General features: G+C 37.2%; 1 protein-coding gene across 11 annotated transcripts in view; it reads left to right on the forward strand.

The window, feature by feature from the left end:
- The window catches only part of RAPGEF6 (Rap guanine nucleotide exchange factor 6), a 247,099-nt gene extending 230,635 nt beyond the window's left edge, over positions 1-16,464 (forward strand). For 8 of the 11 annotated variants that reach the window (XM_082457818.1, XM_082457821.1, XM_082457824.1 and 5 more), the window contains 5 exons: positions 2,411-2,545; positions 7,673-7,901; positions 9,478-9,980; positions 12,066-12,380; positions 13,012-16,464. In XM_082457818.1, coding sequence (XP_082313944.1) covers positions 2,411-2,545; positions 7,673-7,901; positions 9,478-9,980; positions 12,066-12,380; positions 13,012-13,037 — 1,208 coding nt within the window. In that variant the 3' untranslated portion in view covers positions 13,038-16,464. The other 3 variants (XM_082457819.1, XM_082457820.1, XM_082457826.1) reach the window with 2 other exon arrangements.
- Positions 16,465-20,137: the final 3,673 nt, after the last annotated feature.

Genomic DNA, 20,137 nt, shown 5'->3' on the forward strand with positions numbered 1-20,137 from the left:
AGTCAAAAAATGCTTCATTTTGCCTATAGGCGCCTAATGCTTCATTTTGCTGTATTCGATGACTGCATGCATATTTTAAATGCTGATGTTGGAATTCCTATAATCATATCAGCCAGAAACGTATAGCAGTATATTTGGGTACCAAGGGCTTACTGCATTTAGTGGTGCATTTACTCAATTATCTAATGCAGATGCAGCCTATGAAATTGCTGCATCTAAAAATAATGAAATTGCTTCTTTCTGAAAAAGATGGTTTGTTGGTTTTTCATTAATGACCACTTTTGAAAACCTAGCTTGGGGACAAGAAGCAAGTGTAAAATATATAAGTATAGACCATGCTTTTTTTCTTCTGTTAGGCCATGTAGATGTTGTCCAAATTACTTTCATTTGTTGTTTTAACAGTATCACTATTTTAGCTTTCAAATGGGAAGCTAGATTAGATTTGGTCCCTAACATTATTATTTAGTTCATACATTATACATAGGACATATTCAGTAGAACCTTGTGAATTTAATTTGATATTGTTTTGAAATCCAAAGTTGAATAAGAAATGCCCCTTCCTTTGCCAGATTTTCAGTCTGGTGTTACAGACATTCACACAAATAGATAACTTCAGTATATGTAATGTGTTCACTATTATGCCAGGAGCATGAACATAACATATAAAAGAACAAAAGAGGGAGGGCTTTTAGGGTAGACAGAGGTAAGATAGTGCTCCAGAGAAGGCCTTTTGGAGATAACACCTAAGCAGAGTCTTAAAGGTTGATTAGGAAGGAGGTAATTAGGCAAAAATTCCAGAGAAGTTGCTTCAGACAGAGGAAGAATTTGATATCTACAAGGAGCTACAGGCGGTTTGCTGCCTCTGAGTACAAAGCTGTAGAGTGTTGAGAGACAATAATAATTAATGCTAACACTTATGGAGCACTTACTGAATGCCAGACACGGTTCTAAGTGTTTTACTAACTTTATATATTATGTTCATTTAATCTTCATAATAACCCTAAAGATAGATAATACTCTTATTCTGCACAGGAACCATAGAAGGTCTAAGTAACTTACACACCACGAGTAAGAGATGGAGCTGGGAGTTGAGCCCAGGTTAACTGGCTCAAAATCCTTACTTTTAACACAGTACTAAACAGTGTCCCACGATGAAGAGAAGTAAAGTCATAGACATGCCAAAATTACAACATGACATGCTAGAGGAAAGTTGTCAGTGGGTAGCTATTAAAGCAGTTTGAGCAAGGCAAGATTATGGTCCAGTTTATGTTGGAGGAGGTCTATAGTAGGAAGGGCTGTGAGATTGGAGATAGGGAGCCTTATTGGAAGGCTGATGTAGCAACGGGAAGTTGCCCAGAGCCTGATCTAGTTTGGTGTCTGTGGAAATGAGTAGAGAATTGGATGCAAAATGGGTGAAGTTGATTTTGTGGTAGGAGTGAGACATGGGACAAGTCTAGCTCTGATTTCTTACTTGGATGTCATCACTTGAGAGGCAGTGTTATTTGTACCAGGTAGCCCTCTTCCCTCTTGCTCTAATATGACTATTATTTGTGTGATAAATATATTTATATTAAAATGGCACTTAATTAAGAGTAGTGTTTGTATACTGTGTTTTACATTTTTTCAGTATCAAAGGGCTGCTTGTTACTATGCTGAGTACTCATCAAAGTTGGGCTTACTTTACTGGTTAAAAACAGTGTCAATACCTCTTTGACATTTTTTCGAGAGGATGTATGTAAAAATACCAGTGTATTTGAAAGCATTGCTAAGTTTGACCTATGCTGAAAAGGACCAGCTATTGGACGAGAGTGATGATAGAACTTTTCAGGAATGTTTCCAGTGGGCTTCATACTATTTTTCTATAAATTCATGATTCTTTCTGTTGTCTGCTTCTCTCCTGTAGTGTGAATTTAGTGCTCTTGAAAAGGGCTGGACTGGCAGCCCTGCAGCTTCTGTGTACCCACAGCACAGATGCACCACAGGTAGTGACAGTGCCAGCACCCCTGCACTGCCCCTGCCACGTGCCTTGCCCTGACTTGGAGAGGCCACCTCTAGAGGGGAGGGAAGAGTTTGAATCCATGCCTTCTCTACTAAGATTTCCAATAAGTGTGTCAGTTGTGCGGGGTGGGACACTGTACTCAGACTGTTAAATCAATATCCCTTATGCCACAAAACAAACCAAAAAAGCTATTATAATCTGATCTGCGCTGACTGGCTGAATTTGAACAAATAACCTAGAGGTGAGAATCTCTGTATGCCATTACCCAGTCATTTAGTCCCCGTTTGTCATTTATACATTTCAGTTAACTACACTAGCCATTGTGCATCATGGCTTTAGTTATGTAGTAATTTAGGCAACTGCATCACATTGTGAAGTGATACTTAATTGCTTCTTTGATTTTACTTTTAGGTACAAGTTTACCTCAGAAAGTTTTAGGAACAACTGAAGAAATAAGTGGTAAGAAACATACAGAAGACACTATTTCTATGGCATCATCCTTACATTCTAGTCCTCCTGCGTCTCCTCAAGGTTCCCCTCGCAAAGGTAAGATAAAATTGTTCAAGCTAGTTCTTGTTACACCAAACAACACTACGTGGCCCATATTTTGCTTTTGGTCTATGGTAATAATAGAAAGTGTGAAGAAAAGTGTAACTGGTAATACTTCCTGCATTTTCATGTTTTGGATTGTGTTATTTATATGGTTTCCAGGTGTTATGCATCATGGAGTTAGGACTCCTGCGTTCAAAGTGTGGTCCTTCTTTGGTGGAGGACAAGTATAGATAAGAATGAAGGCAGAACTCACAGTTGTTTTGGTCTGTACAAATTCTTGATGTTATTCAAATTACCAATTAATTCAAACAATTCTCTGAAGTATTTTAAAATAAGAATGTCTACAAGAAATTGTTTTTAACCAACTACAAGATTTAGGAAATGAAACAAATATTTAGGATGATACATTCCTTTCTTGAGTGATGGAGTGTTACTACCTTTTATTAATCAAGATTTATAATAACCTATACAGCACCCTTGTGGATTTTTACATTTATGCTAATGTAGAACCTTTTGAATTAAAAAATCTGAAATTGCTCTTCTTTATCTATGTTTTCATAATTCAGACGGAAGCTTTTCTTTTTTTGACTAGCCTGGGTAGTATGCATGTAAGATGCCATTTCATGTCAGCTGCAAATGTAGCATTCTAAATAACGTGTGTGTTTCTTACATTGGCCCTCCACATTCTCCGTGTACCCTGGCAAAAACACTCCTTAGTCATGGCATTTCACAGATGTAAAAAAATTACATCCTTGAATAAACACAGTACAAAATGGTACATGGTCAGAGGGAAGACAAGTTAATGAATTCTAGCAGGAAGGAGAAGCTTCCAGAGCTTTCCTCAGCTCCTGTGTTCTAAGTTTCCCTCACTTTTGAGGGTTCTTTTTTATTTTTGCTGACTATGTGACAGCAGAGTGGTACAGTGATGCCAGACCTTAGTTTGAATCCTGACTCTGTCCCCGGTGATGGTTGTGTTATTACAAGCAACTGATTTATAAGGTCAGGTCTCCTGTCTATAAGATGGGTTAGGGACCACCTATTTTAGGACCTTATTTAAGGATTAAATGAAATAATATCTGAAACGCTTGAGACGTGGTGAGTGTTTAGTAAATCGGAGTTTCTCTTCTTCTTCCCTGCTGCCACTCCAGGGCAGTATAACTTCATTACTGACCCTCTTTACTTAGCTGAGACTGGCTAGAATCTTCATTCAGGTTTTACTAAGAAAAACTTAGTAAAAATCGAATAGGACATATAAAAGTATACATAATAGATGTGTTTGTAAAACACAGGTTTCCGTTCCTGTTGTATACAGCTCATATATGATTCAGGAAGGCACACAGATATCTTTCATCTCTTTACTATGTGTGTATCCTATCCAGAGTACCCTTTATCAGGTCCCAAGGATTGGGGCTGGGAACAGTGCCTGTTCACACAGATGGTCCAGATGAACAATGTCCATATGCTCTTAATGCTCTTTCAGAACATCTTTACACCCTCCAGAGGTCCCATTATAGACAGTTCTCTAACCAGGAAACTAGTTGAATTGGATTTGGTGTTTTATGGGTCATTGTGACTTGTGGGAAGAGGTGTTAGGAACAGGAATTTCCCCATTGCTCTTGTTCCAAACAAATGCATTTTAACCACTGGAATAGAGAAGTCTTTTCTCTATTGTGTCTTTCAGTATGTGGCCAACAGTTGACCATGATGTTTATAGATTTGTGAGCCTGTCATAGTCATGATCTGAATCCTTAGAAATCTGAGAAAATTATTTTCTTCAAAACTATTTCTGCTTGTTTATTTCCATAGACAGGTTTTTGCCAGTGGTCCGTGATTGAACAAAAATGTCATTAAACTAAGAGTATGTTATTAGAATCTGTTTCTAGTTCTTGCTATACTTTGGAATAGTTCTTTGTTTTCTAACAGTTAAGAAAATAAGCCTACGTTCGCGATATTTAAAAGGAGAATTTAAACAAGAAAGAACTGAAAAAGTGAGACATCAAGAGGCCTTAACCTTTATCTTCCCCAGTGCTTCAGGCAGGCAACCTCTCTGCCTTGTAGAGAAAATAGGATCAGAAATTGTGCTTTATAAATACATCTATTGTATATACTATTTATATGTCCTATCTGATTTTTGCTAAGCTTTTTCTTAGTAGAATCTGCCTGAAAATTCTAGACATAGTTACTTTTGAGAAATAATTCTGGTTATTTGATACTCTGGTCATATTTTGGCTTATGATTTTACCAGCTTGGGTTACTTTCAGCAATTTTTTATTACCAGCTTATTCTGATCAAGGTAACCTTTCTCCTGTGTTCTGTCTTGTTTATGCTATATAGTAGAATCTCCATGCATTAAAAAATATGTTGCTAGATTTCAATTTTTCAGATATTGTCAAGATGTTCGAATTTTTTAATAGTGAAATGTTATAAAACCAGGCTAATTGTGATTAATTGGAAAGAATTAATTGACCATGACAGGGTTTTTGCATCTCTCCCTCCAGTTGGCAGTATCATATCTGATCACAGCATCCTGCTGCGCCTCTCAGGGTCTTCCTCATCCCCTCCCCGTGAGTCCAGCACCAAGATCAGTGGCCACAGCTGCCCCGGAATAGGTGGGGTTTACTTGCAAAAGAAAATCCAACAGATTACCAGGAGCACAGCCAAAAGAACAGACAGGACCGAGAAGGCCACTGAGGAGAATAGAGACAGGACAAGTTGTGAGAACACAGCCAGAAAAAGAATGACATCCCCGTTTAGAAGATTTAGGGAAAGAACTCTTTCAAGGGAGAGACTAGCCAACAGCAAAAAAGAGGACGCAGATCTCAATCAAGCTACAGAAAGCTGTGAGAAAGTGAAGGATGTTGGAAGCAACATCAAAGATGAGAAAGGGAATGACATCTTCAATTCAAATAGCCGAGGCAACAGTAACACTTTAAACTGCTTCTATACGCGATTCAAGTCTAAAAGGAGAAAGACACTCTGATGAAGTTCCTTACTTAATTTTAGTGTGAAATTTGTTTTCATTTATTAATGTAAATGTAGCTTAAATTAAGTCATTTGTCAAATAAGGCTCAGACAGACAACTTATTAAAATACTATTTATGAGCATTTTATGATTAGTGTTACAGGTCCTCCAACAACAAAATCGTATCCGTTTAAAGTGCCTTATTTGTACATATGTTATTTTGCTAATGTTAGTAAACTTAATACTCTTGTTTTCTGTAGTTGGCTTTATTTCCTGCTGGTAGCAGTTGGGTCTGTGAGTGCAATAAGTAGAGGAGGCTTTTTAGGAACCAGTATTTACTTCTACATTAAATCCCCCAGTAACAATCTGATCAGAACCTTTGCCTTAGATAATTGTGTTGCTATCTTATTACTGCAACTACTTTACAAGCTAAAGTGAAGTGTTTGGAAGGCAAGAAACTGTATCTTGTCCACATAAACTTTTTTATATCATCCACTTTTCATATATACTCTGATCAGAGGAGGGAGGAGATAGTCTAACATAGCAGGTTCAAAAACATCTGGGGAACTTGTTAAAAACTTACTGTGTCCCACTGCAGACCTTGTAAATTTGAATTGCCAGAAATAGGCCCAAGAATGTGTATTTTAATAAGCCTTCCAGGTAATTCTTAGAGTTAATTATATTTGACAAGTACTGATCTAACAGACATAAGAATGAAATTATTTTTAAAACAGTAAAGCAAGTCTGTCCCCCAGGATAAAAGAACAATGACTTTTTCTTTTGAGGAAGAATTTTTTTTTAGTTTATTTACCGCATCCATTTTCTTGGTCCTCTTGAAAATTGACCGATCACTTCATGAAGGGCACTGAGAAATAGCAGTGATCCCAAGATCAGAGAACTGGGGTAGGAGTCAAGAGACTGACTACTGACTTGCCTTGGCTTGTCCTGTGCCTGGCACAAAAGCCAAATGCAGATCACACATTTTCTGAGTCTTAAGTTTTGTTTTTGAAATAGTTAATGACACTAATTAATAAAGTTATTATTCAACAATTTTTTTGTAATAACTTGAGCTATATGTGAGTGTAAAGCCTATAGTTCTTCTTGAGATTTCTAGGAATGGACCCAAAGGTCATGCACCTAATCAACCTCATTCTTCTCTCAGTGAACAAGAAGATAATTGTTTACTTCTTTGAGACCTACTCCTTGCTGGGATTACTACAGCATTTTCTTTATTTCTCAACAAAAGAAGTTTGGTTATTTTTCTAACAGTTACCAAAACAGACGATTGTGTACATTAACTATCATGCTGCAGATTTGTTTTTGGAACCTTCCACCTTACTCCATCTCCACCCCTTCATTCCAGAGAATGCTAAAGAAAATCTCTAGCTATATCTGCTGTGCAGTAAGTCATAGAGCAATTTAAAACAGGTAGATGCTGGGTTTTTTCATGTTACATTCTTGTAAATCTGTCAGTTCAGCTGTTTAATGTAATATTCTGCTAAATTGGTGAAGAAAAAGGAAACTAGGTATAAGAGTAAGTCCAAATCTAAAACAATTTATTTAAAAATACTAAAACAATGGCTTTTAACTTGGGGCAAGACTTCTTAGGTGACAAAAGCAAAATATCTAGGGTATTTGCAGTTTGAAAAAACAAAAATAAAATTCTTTCCCTTGAGTCCTGACTCCCCTTACATACCCCTGCCTCGAGGTGGTGTTTTGGACACTCAGGTCAGGCCTTGAAATATTTATATTAATCAAAGGGGAGGGGACATAGGGTTAAAAAGAAGTTGAGAAGTTCAAGATGTCTACTTTTTAATGTTTTGTAATATATTTAATGCCTCTTGTTTTGTTAAATGCTTGTAGCTATGTGAGAGCCTAGGGCAGATTTACCTTTGAACTAGTTTTCTCAGTAATACTGGGTTTTGACTTTCTATTTCTTGAATTTGGAATTAGATTGGTGCCGTGTGGGTAGGTAGGTGAATGGATATGTAAAGGAACATGTACAGAAAATCGGCACCATTACATCTACATAGATGGAAATTGACATTGATACTCACTTTATGTTTTGTTCTTTTTATATTTTTCTTTGTCCTCTCCCTGACCCTCCCCACTCCCGTTCCCTTGTTTTGTAGTTTGATCAATTGTCTTCTCTCATTCAGGTTATACACTTATACCATCAGCTAAATCTGACAACTTGTCTGACTCCAGCCATAGTGAGATTTCTTCACGGTCCAGCATTGTGAGCAATTGCTCTGTTGACTCCATGTCTGCAGCTCTACAGGATGAACGGTGTTCCTCCCAGGCTGTGGCAGTCCCTGAATCCACTGGAGCATTTGAAAAGACAGAGCACTCCTCAGGGATAGGAGACCATAGTCAGCCTGGCCCTGGGTAAACATCCTTGCCTGGGTTCACATCACAAAACCCTAGCCGAGTGGCCACTGCAAGCAGTGCTCCCTAATTTGAACCTAAAACCACCCCCACCAAAGGGGTAGTTGAAAGAACAGGAGAACCGAGCATGTATTCTCTATACTGAATATGCAAATAAGTGCTATTTTGAAAGATATATGGGTGCTCATTTTTTAGGTGTTACTGGATTCAAGTAACTTACATCATGTATCTTTTCGATCAATAAGAACTCAAAGTGAAGATGCTATTGGTAGGTGGGAAGTAGTTCTTGCATTCTGGCTGTAAGGTTAGAGATTGCTCAAAAAGCGTGTGTAATGGGAAGTACCCTCAGTGCTATAAACGTTGTAGACAGATTGGGAGAGTAGGACTAGTCCTTGATCGCTTACTCTCTCAAAGTATGATTTGGAGAGTGAGAATTATCAGCTAGCAAAAAGTCAATTTAAAAAAAAAAGTTAACTCTAAATTTCTATTTAGAATCAAACAAAATGGAAATCTTCAGAAAGCACTGAGAAAGTTGATTCTAAACTGATACTGTTAAATCTGGTACACTTTAATATGAAAAATTTAAGATATAGTGAAGTATTATCATCGTACTTGTAAAGGTTTCTAAACTATGGTTCTCTAGACCAGGAGTCAGCAAACTGTTTCTGTAAAAGTTAGATAGTAAATACTGTAGACGTAGCTGGCTGTAAACTCTCTGTTGCAATTGCTCAACCCTGCTATTGTTGCCTCAGAACAGCCTTAGACAATTTGTAAACAAATGGGCATGCTGTGTCCCAATAAAACTTTATTTACAAAAACAGGTAGAGGGCTGGATTTGCCCTTGGGCTCTAGTTTGCTGATCCCTGCTCTATGTGCTCTGTACTATAAATCAGGGAGTCACAAACCTTTTGGGGGGTGGGCAGGTAAAGGCCCATTTAAAGGAGTACATATTTTAGGCTTTGCAGGCTGCATATGGTCTCTGTCTCAAAATCTTTGGAGTATTTTGTTCCATTTTGTTTAAACCCTTTAAAACGTAAAAACCATGCTTTGCTCAAGACCATAAAAAAACAGGCTGTTGGCTTGATTTGGTCCATGAAACTAAGTTTGAGAACCCTTGCTATAAACGATAGAATTCATTTAGTAGTAGGTAACTGGGGAAGTTGCTGTTTCCTTGGTACCTCAGAGACACTGAAAAATAAAACATGGTTCCTGTAATTGAGGATTCTTAATTCTGTGTGCATGGAGAGAATCTAGTGTTGCATTATGTTGACCAAGAATGAAAATGTATACTTAATTTTATTCATTTCAAACCTCATCTTTCATAATAATTCAAGAAAAATTCTGAGGAAACCTTGTTAAGTATTTGAGTTTCTTCAGTGTATGTTTTGAGCTAAGTATTAACATTAATGTTAATGATTGATTACAGTGTCATTTTTTTCCACAAGGTTATGTTGGCATTAAACACTTGTGATGCATTTTCTATAGTCTCTTGTAGGCAGTAATACTTGCAATGGACTGAAGAAAATTTTTCCATTAAGCCAGTAAATTACTTTTAATTGTGTGTCTCCAATTTTAGGTGGACACTCTCAAAGCCATCACTAATCAAGAATTTAGCTGTCTCATCTTCTATGAGCAATGACGAGATTTCTCACGAGCATATCATTATAGAAGCAGCTGATAGTGGTCGTGGAAGTTGGACTTCCTGTTCAAGCAGCTCCCATGACAACTTCCAAAGCCTTCCAAACCCAAAAGGCTGGGATTTTTTGAACTCTTATCGACATACCCATTTGGATGGTCCCATAGCTGAAGTTGAACCCACTGACTGTGAGCCCTGTACCTGTCCTAAAGGCTGCTCTCGAACTTGTGGTCAGTGTAAAGGAAGCCTAGAGACTAATCAGATGAGGCAGAGTTGGGCTTCTTCTAGTTCTCTGTCTGATACATACGAACCAAACTATGGGACAGTTAAACGGAGAGTGTTGGAGAGCACCCCAGCTGAGTCAGCTGAAGGCTTGGACCACAAGGACGGCATCGACCCCGTTTATAAAACTGTTACTTCGAGTACAGAAAAGGGCTTGATTGGTAAGTTGTGTGTTCTTTGTCATATCTGTGGCATTTAGAATTTAAGTGGTAAAGTGACCTTGGCCCAGAATTTTATTCTTGGAAAATTCCCTTCTCTTACTCTAATCTCTCTTTCCTCCCTCCACATGCAAATTATTTTCAAAAAGTTCATGATTTCTCAAGGGCTTTAGGGCAGATATTCAAGCCATTTAAAATGAAAAAGCTGACATGCAGGAATTTAATAAGGGGGACAGGTTTATATGTCTTGTTTTGCTTTTGAGATCTTTTTGGTTTTATTAAAATATTATTGCATTACTGTGCAGTAGTAATAAAGGGATTATTCTCTTTGCCACCTCATAAATTGTTTGGACCCTACTTGCTTTGCATACATGGTAGAAACTTTGAATCTGATACTGCTTTTAGGTAGTACAAATGGTGGAAAAAGTGTGATGAAGAAGTCCAAAACAGGGACTTCCCTGGCAGTCCAGTGGTTAAGACTCTGTGCTTCCACTGCAGGGGGCACGGGTTTCATCCCTGGTCAGGGAACTAAGATCCCACATGCTACGCGATGCAGCCAAAAAAAAAGAAGACCCAAACATTTTTCATTATACCCTCCTAGCACATATCATGGGTGTGCCAGCTTCTGTTTGTGGATTCCATTCTAACCATGCACAGCTTTCTTGGTGTATTCTTTTAGTATTTGGCCGTCAAATACATTTTTTTCCTTATTCTTGAGTTTATATAAGTACTTAGATATAATAGCACCTGTGGTTTTTTTCTTATGTGGAGTGACTGTACTTTGAATCAATATTATCATAATCAACTCTTTATACTATATTCGTGATGTCAATTTAAACTACTAAACATATGAAAGACACGTGCTTTTTTTAGCATATTTATTTTTTACTTGTCAAATTTCATTATAGGTTGGATTTTTTAGTTCATTCATTTTTCTCCAAGGATTTTTTATTAAAGCCTTTTAGGTAACTGTTATATGGATATACAAGCATGTGTGTGCAAGGATGTAAAATCTTTCTCTTCTTATCCATTTGGGAAAATAGATTAAAAAAAATTTTTTTTGTTCATTTCTAGCTGACTCTGGGCAAATCACTTACATTCTTCATTCTTGTCTTCTTTTCACAACCTCTCCACCCCCTCCCCACTCCATTCTCCTCAGATGGGAATGGAAATCCTTTCTGACCTTGATACTACATGCAGATTTTACTGGTAGAGTTGTAGAAATTTCAGCATCGGCAAACTTGATTCTCTAAGGGGAGAATTTAATGATCCTTTTTAATTTATTCTTCTTGTATATAGGTAGTGTTTGTATTTTAAAAGTTACTTAATGATCAAGATACTCAGAGCCATTTGTCCTGTGAGTCTTGTGGATTGGTCTTAATTTCATGGAACTTCCTTTTTAACTTATTTCTGATGCTTTTTGAAGCTTTGCCTTAGACCCAGGGTGTACAAACTTAGGGCAGAAGATTTTAAGTCACCATTATTTTTCATGTCCACTGAAAATCAGAGGAACTTAATTTAAGATGGATTTCCTAAAATTATGGCTTTTCTTCTCACTTAATCATAGAGCAGAGGTTAGGAATAAGGTCTTTGAAGGAATTAGTTCCTCTTTAAAGTTGTTTATATGCCAGCACTGACGTGAAATAGCCCTTAAGTAGAGGGCCTAAACGTCATTTCTGTGACAATCCCCCCATTTAATAGAGTATAGATGTTCAGGGTGAATTCTTAAATGTCTCTGACTCATTCACCTTTGGGGCTTGTATTCCTTGAGGAATTTGTCACACACTTCTGTGATTTGTGGTCTGACCTGTGAAAGGAGGAAGCTTGTCATCAATGTCATCTCCTTCAACTGTCTCATTCTATTTAATGTTTGTAAAACCCAATGTAATTTATGTATTTTAAAAACAAGTTTAAATATCATGTTTATTAAGCTTATTAAAAGTGTTTTTAACCTGCTGCCATTGTGTTCAAATATATTCATTTTGTCAGTTTTAAAGTTCTATTTTGTCATTGTAATAAGTTTCAGTATGTTTTTTTTCATTTCTTATATTTTTCATTAACATTTCCATTGCTTATTTTTCATGCCAGTGTACTGTGTCACCTCACCCAAGAAGGAGGATAGGTATAGGGAGCCACCTCCCACTCCTCCAGGATACATGGGGATTTCTTTAGCAGACCTAAAGGAAGGACCCCACCTACACCTAAAACCTCCAGATTATAGTGTGGCAGTGCAGAGGTCAAAGATGATGCATAACAGCCTCTCTAGACTGCCACCAGCTTCTCTCAGTAGCAGCCCTGTGGCCTGTGTTCCATCGAAGATCATAACTCAGCCTCAGAGGCATAATTTGCAGCCATCCCATCCTAAACTAGCAGATGTGACTGACGCAGATAGCGAAGCAGATGGTATGTTGACAAACTACCTTAATGGCTCTTAAATGAATTGCTAAACACATTGAATGGTCTTTACTCTGGTATTTCACATAATCAGAAATGTCTTCTTTAACTGCCTTAGAAATCTCTGTTAGAAAAAGAAATGCCTAAATACGATGGTGTGTTTTTTGTAAATGGAGGGGGCAAGCTGATTGTATTTAATAGATAGCAGCTCAGTGTAAAAGGATAATTTTAAGAGGAGGCACTTGACATTGGTAGAGTTGTGTTTTACACTAATGCATGGACACTTGAAACTCCAAGTATCAAAATGTCAAATTATCTGAAATCATGCTGTTTCATAGAGTTCCTCTTATTAGCAGAACTCTTGACCAACTTTGCAATTTTGGCAATAAATGAATTTTATCCTTTTAAACCGTCTAGTAATAAAGTGGTTAAAAAGCAGTTCTGAAATTCCAGTTGATTGTTAGCCTTCAGTGTGATCAGAACTCAAAAATGTCATTACAATAAAATCTGGCCTTTGATGGGATATTTGAGAGGATTTCTTTATTGAAATTGACTAATTTTTTAAACAGATAACTGGATTGTTAGTTGATCTTCATTAATATGCTGACCTACCGCTTAACTGTGTTTCTCTTATTTTCAGAAAATGAACAGGTTTCAGCAGTGTAGCCTTTGGATTGACCTGATTGAAGTCTACTGAAAGTCACGGAGGAAGGAGTGGGCAGAACCAACTCACAATTCTGCAGGCCGTTGCCAACAAATAGCTCGCTGCTCCTGCTGCTAACCCAGAGGTTTTATTCCCTGTACTCTGAGCAATGAGATAGCCCTGAATCATGCTTCCTTTCATTTAATCCCTGCAGATGCATAGTTTCCTCAGCTATGGATGTTGTGCCTGGATACCAGTCTTCGCTTTGCACACCAGACCTGCCTTGGGACCACAGTTACTAGAACAAATTCAAACTCGAGTCCTCCCCATATATATCACTATAGATTTTCCTTTAACATGTTATTTTTAAGATAGTAGTAGTGGTAGTATTTTCAAGCCATAGCTTGGGTTAACAGACAAATTCAGAATGTCTGCCAATACCAAGGATATTTTTATGTATTTGAAAAGTAACTTATTATTTGAAGTTTTGTGGTTTTGTTTGTATTTGGGAGCTCTTGTTAATTGATGTTCATGTTTGAGGCCATAAAACTGTCTCTGATCTGACCAAACTGAAGCCGTCTTTACAGGATGATATGTTTGATCTATACAGAGATGTAACCATCTATATAGCACCAACGAAATGTAGGGTCTCAGTTTGAGTGGAACAGGAATCCCTTTGCTGTTGAGGTGTTAGGAAGGAGAATACTGCCATCTGCTGGTCAGGATTTGGAAAGCCAAATGAAGCTACCACAGGGTCTTAGCAGTCTCTTGGGAAAAGGAAGGGGTATGATGGGGTGTGTAGCAACCCTAATTTCCAAAGAATGAAATGTTTATCTTACATAACATGTATACCAGTTCTTTCTGAAGTGAAAGTCATTCTCTGTCTAACTGTAGCTATAAGTATAAATCCAGTAAATAGAGAATGAGTTCTAGACAGTTCTACTCTGTAGAAACCCATCCCTAAAATTTTTCACAACTCAAATATGGAGTTTTTTTAAAGGACATGTTATCTTTGGCGGTATAGTCATGAAGGTCAATTTAGCTTTATGAGGTGTTCTGCAGCACCCACCACCCAACGCCCATCTCACAGCACAAGGCTGTTTTTAATCTTCATAAACCCTGCAGCTCCCAGTTGCCTGCAGGTAAAGCTCATTAGCACACCAAGGTCTATATTTGGTTGAAAATTTTGTGGGGGAAAGAGGAGCTAGAATTATGGAAATGATTATTTCTCGGTTTTCACTTTAGGCCTTGAGGGGAAGGAGATATATATATTTAACAGCCTGTTGGGCGTGGCACTCTTAAGTATTTAGTTAAAATTTCAGTGACTGTTTACTGGATGAGGTAGACTTTCCACATTTAAAAAAGATTAAGTATGATGTTTTTCTACATCTTAAGTTTAAATTTTTTCATTTGTTTTTTAGTGTAAAGGCAAGTGAAAGGTTAATAAACTTCTGTGACTACCAAAAAAAAAAAGCCAAAGCCATTAATGTGTACTACCCAGATCAACTTGGAGCCAAAAATAGGTTTACTTCTGAATGGTTATCCATATGTGAATTTATAGGATTTCGTTGGCTTATTACTTCCTTTTGAAAAGTTTGTTCTCATTTTTTCCTAGCTCTCTCTTCCTTCTCTCTATCATCCTCCTATTTCCTTCATTTTAAAATCGTAAATCAGTTCCAACTGGTAAATGGCAGTAGTCCATCTTTTCTATCAAAATGATAATTTCTTCATTTTAGGAAAAATAACATGTCTGAAAAATTCCCATGGGCAAAAAACTGTAAATACGAAACTTAAGCCTTAGAAATTAACCCCAGGTATGTTAGAATGAGGCTAGTTGGCTCCATAGCTTTCTTGGCCCATTGAAATGGAAAGTAACCTGGATCAAAAATCCTGGTTTGAAAGTCACATTGTAAAGGTTTGATCTATAAACAGTGGTCCTGTGATCATAAAGTTTTCTTTCACTGATTTACACAATATTATTTTCATGTCCAGAGCAAAACAAAGTGAAAGATATTTTTGCTACAACCATCTTTTTATCCAGTTTGGGTATTTATTCTCACCATTTTTTATCCACTCCCCAGAAAAATGTGCTGTTTGCACAGTATCTGTTTTTTTAGCAGGTCTTTCAAACCAGATGGGAGCCTTCTCCATCATTGTCCTCAATGTTGTGGATAATATCTTGCACAGAGAGTCAGAGGCTTGTGGTTTTGGACTTGCACCTTGTAGCTGCCTTTGTTTCCTGTAGCTTGAAATGTGAGTGTTTGGATCAGCTGATCACATTGATCAAGAACTAAAGCCAAATGCTTTCTAGTTTGATATGTATTTATCCCTTAAAATATCGTGGCGTTTTGATCTTTATATTCTAATTTACGGTACATTCCTGCCTTCTCTTAATTTGTCACGTGACTAGAACAAGAGACGCCTTAACCTATACTTGCTCCAATTCAAAATGCCCATTTGTTTTTATTTTATAAATTTATAAGTACACTGAAGAGATCTGTGCCCTCGTTGTACCACAACTCTGAATCTGCCAGGGCTATTGAAGCAGTTAAATCCTCACTGCAAACTTTTGCCAAATAATAAGTTTCAACAAAAAAATCTCTGCATAATGAAAGATTTGGAGAATTAGTAAATCCAATATATACTTCCATAAAGGTTTATTGTAATTTAATAGAGTCTTACTTTCTCCAAATGGTTACTTGCAGTATGATATTTGGGGAGAAAAAGCCTTTAAATGGTTTTTCTTGAGGGTGATGTCGCATTGTCATCATCTGCATAACCACCTTGAGAATCTCTCCTAGGCTTGAACTGTGACAGTAATCATGGAGATATCCAAGAACAATTCTAATTTTTACAAAGTGTTTTCTCCCCTTTAAAAAGAAGGGGAGAAAGAGTCTCCTTGTATATTTAAGACTCTGATTATTATTCTGATACATACATTTCTAAAAAATGTGATATTAAAGTAGATGTATCCCTTTAGTATTACCGTAAATGTGATATAGCAAAGGGATAAATCTTCAAAAAAGTGTCACAGTACATTTTCAAATTTAACTTGAACCCCAGTTCATCTTTAATTTCTGTTGTGCTTTTTTAAGGCTTCTTTACTTTTGATACACAGAATACAGTTGTACTTAACCTTTTAAAATTGAAACGTGAGCTGATCAGCAAAGGACAAAAACAAAACTGCACAGTCATAATAATCAAATAGCAATTATACTGCACAATTCAGTGATTGTAAAGTGTCCTGTAACAAGCAATGTTTGTCTCCTATTTTTTGATACCTCTTAAACTTATGTCTTTTAGAAAGACAGTGCCTCTGTATGCTTTTTGTATTTTTATTGAGTGTAAATATTTGTTATATTTTTGGTTAAGAGAATGTAAAAGTACCATTTACTATGATCATATCTACTAATACATTGGTGGAATCAATAAAGAATCTAATTAACCTTCTCTGCACTTTATGGCTAATGTGTGGGAGCAGGTTATACCCAGTCATTCAAGAGGACCAGTCTGGGACCTGCATTGGTGTGAAGGCATTTTTTGTTTTAAGTCTCCAGAGAAATTGGAATTGTCCAATAATTATGGTTGACATTATGGTATCTGTGAAACACCTAGCTATTGTTTTGTTTAGTTTTTTAAAAGTGTATTTGACTACAAACGAAGTTTAACAGTGGCTTAAACCCTATTGGAGTGTTTTTCTTTTATAACAGAAAAGTCTACTGGCAGACTGTTTAGGGCTGGTACGGGGATTCTACAGTTCTGTTGTGGTCTCAGGGATTCTGACGTTTACACCTGAGGGCATCACCGCAGTGCTTCAAGAAGGAAAGGTTTGCAGGAAAGGTGCAAATGTGTATCCCTTTTATTAGCAAAACAACAGCTTTTCTAGAACTCCACTTGCATAATTCTGCTTACCTCCCACTAGTCAAAGCTGTCACATGACCAGTGGCTGCAAGGAAACCTGGGAAATGAACTTTTTTAGCTGAGCAGTGGATGGCTCCAAATAAAAGTGATATTCTTTTCAGTGAAGAAGGAAAGAATGGATATTGAATGGGCAGCTAGCTCGGTCTACCACAGCATGCCTACTGCCCACTCCTTCAGGAAGTGCTTTTACATGTAAGTGCAGTAATTTATTTATTGGGATCAGATCCTAGGACCCTGGCAAAGAAGGGGGAAATTCTCCTTTAGTACTCTTTTGTAAAGTTTCCCAGTTGCTCCTCTGTACCCAGAGAATATTACTCCCCTGCTAGGTAAGGCTTCTTCTACCTCCTCCCAGTTTACCCCCTCCCAACACACACACACCAAGGTTTCCTCAGGGCCACTCCTTCCCCTGATCTTCTCTCCACAGTTACTAGTTTATTCCTTTATTTTGAAAATATTAAACACAAGTGTAGTAGGTTGAATAATAACTACTTAAAAATATCAAGCTCTAATCCCTGGAACTTTAAAGGTTACTGAAAAGAGTCTTTTCAGATTTAATTAAGTTAAGCATTCTGAGATGAGGCAATTACTTTGGATTCTCTGGGTGGGCCCTAAATGCTATCACAAGTGTCCTTAGAGAGGCAAAGGAAGATAACACAGAGGAGAAGGCACTCTGAAGCCGGCAGAGAGTTGTAGCCGTGGGCAGCAGAATGCTAACAGCCACCAGGAACTAGAAGATACAAGGAAGAGGTCCTTCCTTGGAGCCTCCAGAGGAAGCGCCACCCTGCCAACATCTTGATTTTGGTCTTCTCGCCTGTTGTTTCAACCACCCCATTTTTGGTAATGTGTTAACAGCAGCCCTAGGAAACTTAATACATGCTACTGTTTTTGTCTGACTTTGAGGACCCAGAACCTGCAATTAAAGGATATAGTGGTCCATAAGTACACCACGGGAACTGTGAGCCCTGTCTCACTACCTTCAAGAAGCATTTGTTAAACCAAGATAAGAGAGGCCCAGAGGCCTCCTCTCCAGCAGCCTGGTCAGCCTGTTGTTTTTCCAAGTGTTCACAGAAGGGACATTCCTATCATCCTTGCCACACTTGATATTTTTCATTTTTCTCATTTCAGGCTTTCTGGTGAGTATGTACTGGTATCTTTATGTGGTTTTAATTTTAATTTCTATAATTACTAATAATGCTAAGCATCTTTTCAAATACTTACTGGCCATTTGGATACTGTCTTTTATGAAGTGTCTTTTTAGGTCTTTTGTTTTTTATTTGTTGCTAGAGTATTGAAATACAATTGTTTTAGAATGACTTGTATATAACAACCTTGCTCAATTCATTTATTAATCCCAACAGGTTTTAGAATCTTCTGAATTTTCTATATTCTCCTGGAAATTTTCTCCAGGCAGTGAGCTGGGGCCATGGTGTAGGGCTCACCCTTTTTTTGTTTCTTATGCTCTCAAGGATTACTGTTCTTCAGTGCCTGGTGTCCAGGGTATTAAGTGGCATTGTTTTATACATTTTGTCTAGTTTTTCAGTTGTTTCAGACAGGAGGGTAAAGTGGTAGCTTCTCCATCTTGACCAGAAGCAGAAATCCACATATAAAATTTTAATAGAAGTCTCTCAGTAAATGAGAGCATACACCCACATTCTCCCTGCCCCACCCCCAAATCAGTAAGGATATAGAAGATTGGAACAACACAACTAACACACTTAATCTAATGAACCTGTATAAAACACTGAATTAACAACTGCAAGATACACATTACTTCTAGGTAATCATGGAGCATTTATCAAAGTTAACATATATATTGGGCCATAAAGAAACTATTAACAAATTTCAAAGGGTTGGACTCACATAGGGCTGTCTGCAACAGAATTAAATGAGAAATTAGTAACAAAAATTACAAAATTTGGAAGTTAAAGAATGTACCTCCCAGTAACCCGTTGGAAGGTAGAAATTATTTTGAACTGAATGAAAATAGGAATATCAAAACTTTTTGGATTTGATTAAAAGGAATTGTATAGCCTTAAGTGCATATATTAGAAAAGTAGAAAGGGTAAAAATGAATTAGCTAAACATTCTTCTCGAGAAACCAGAATAATAGCAAATTAAATTCAAATAGATGGAAGAAAATAATAGCAGAAATATGTAACATGTAAAAAAAAAAAAGGATTAACAAAGCAGTATATTCTTTTAAAAGACTAATGCTAAACTCTTGGTGAGGATGATCAAGGAAAAAGAAAAATGGCAAAACTAACCAATGTTAGAAACATAAAACAGTCATTATTATTATAGTCATTAAAGAGATAGACACTTCGAATAATTAAAATGTGGATGAAATAAACATAGAAAAACAAAACTTACCAAAACTGTAATAAGAAGGAAAATTTAGTTGTTTTATAACTGTTAAAGAAGTTGAGTCTGTCATTTAAAAACCTTTCCATAAAGAAAATTTGTCCTGGATGACCTTATCTGTGTTATACCAAAATTTTATAGAAGTAATAACACTAATACTATATAACAAAATATCAGCAGTAGTAGGGATCTGTTAAATAAGATCCTCATAAGAAAACACTAAAAATAAAGGAAATGATTGGTATATTTGACTGTCTTAAAATTAAAAACATGTTCATCCAAAAAACACCTTTTAAAAGAACACAAGGCCATAGAGTAAAATATATGTATGTATGTATGTATATATATGTAAAATATACTGTAATTTATATACCCTTCAAAGCACAGGTATCCAGAATATACAAAGTACTTCTTTCCATCAAAAGAAAAAGAGCATCCAGGGCTTCCCTGGTGGCGCAGTGGCTAAGAATCTGCCTGCCAGTGCAGGGGACACGGGTTCGAGCCCCAGTCTGGGAAGATCCCACATGCCGTGGAGCAGCTAAGCCCATGTGTCACAACTACTGAACCTGCGCTCTAGAGCCCGCAAACCACAACTATGGAGTCTGCGTGCTACAACTACTGAAGCCCACGCGCCTAGAGCCCATGCTCTGCAACAAGAGAAGCCACTGCAGTGAGAAGCCTGTGCATCACCACGAAGCATAGCCCCCACTCACTGCAACTAGAGAAAGCCCATGCGCAGCAACAAAGACCCAACGCAGCCAAAAATAAATAAATAAAATAAATAAATTTTAAAAGAAAAAAAGGAAAAAGAGCAGCCAATAGAAAAATGGGTAAAAGAATT

The sequence above is a fragment of the Balaenoptera physalus genome (assembly GCF_965194825.1).
Source record: "Balaenoptera physalus genome assembly, chromosome: 3".
Classification (NCBI taxonomy): domain Eukaryota; kingdom Metazoa; phylum Chordata; class Mammalia; order Artiodactyla; family Balaenopteridae; genus Balaenoptera; species Balaenoptera physalus.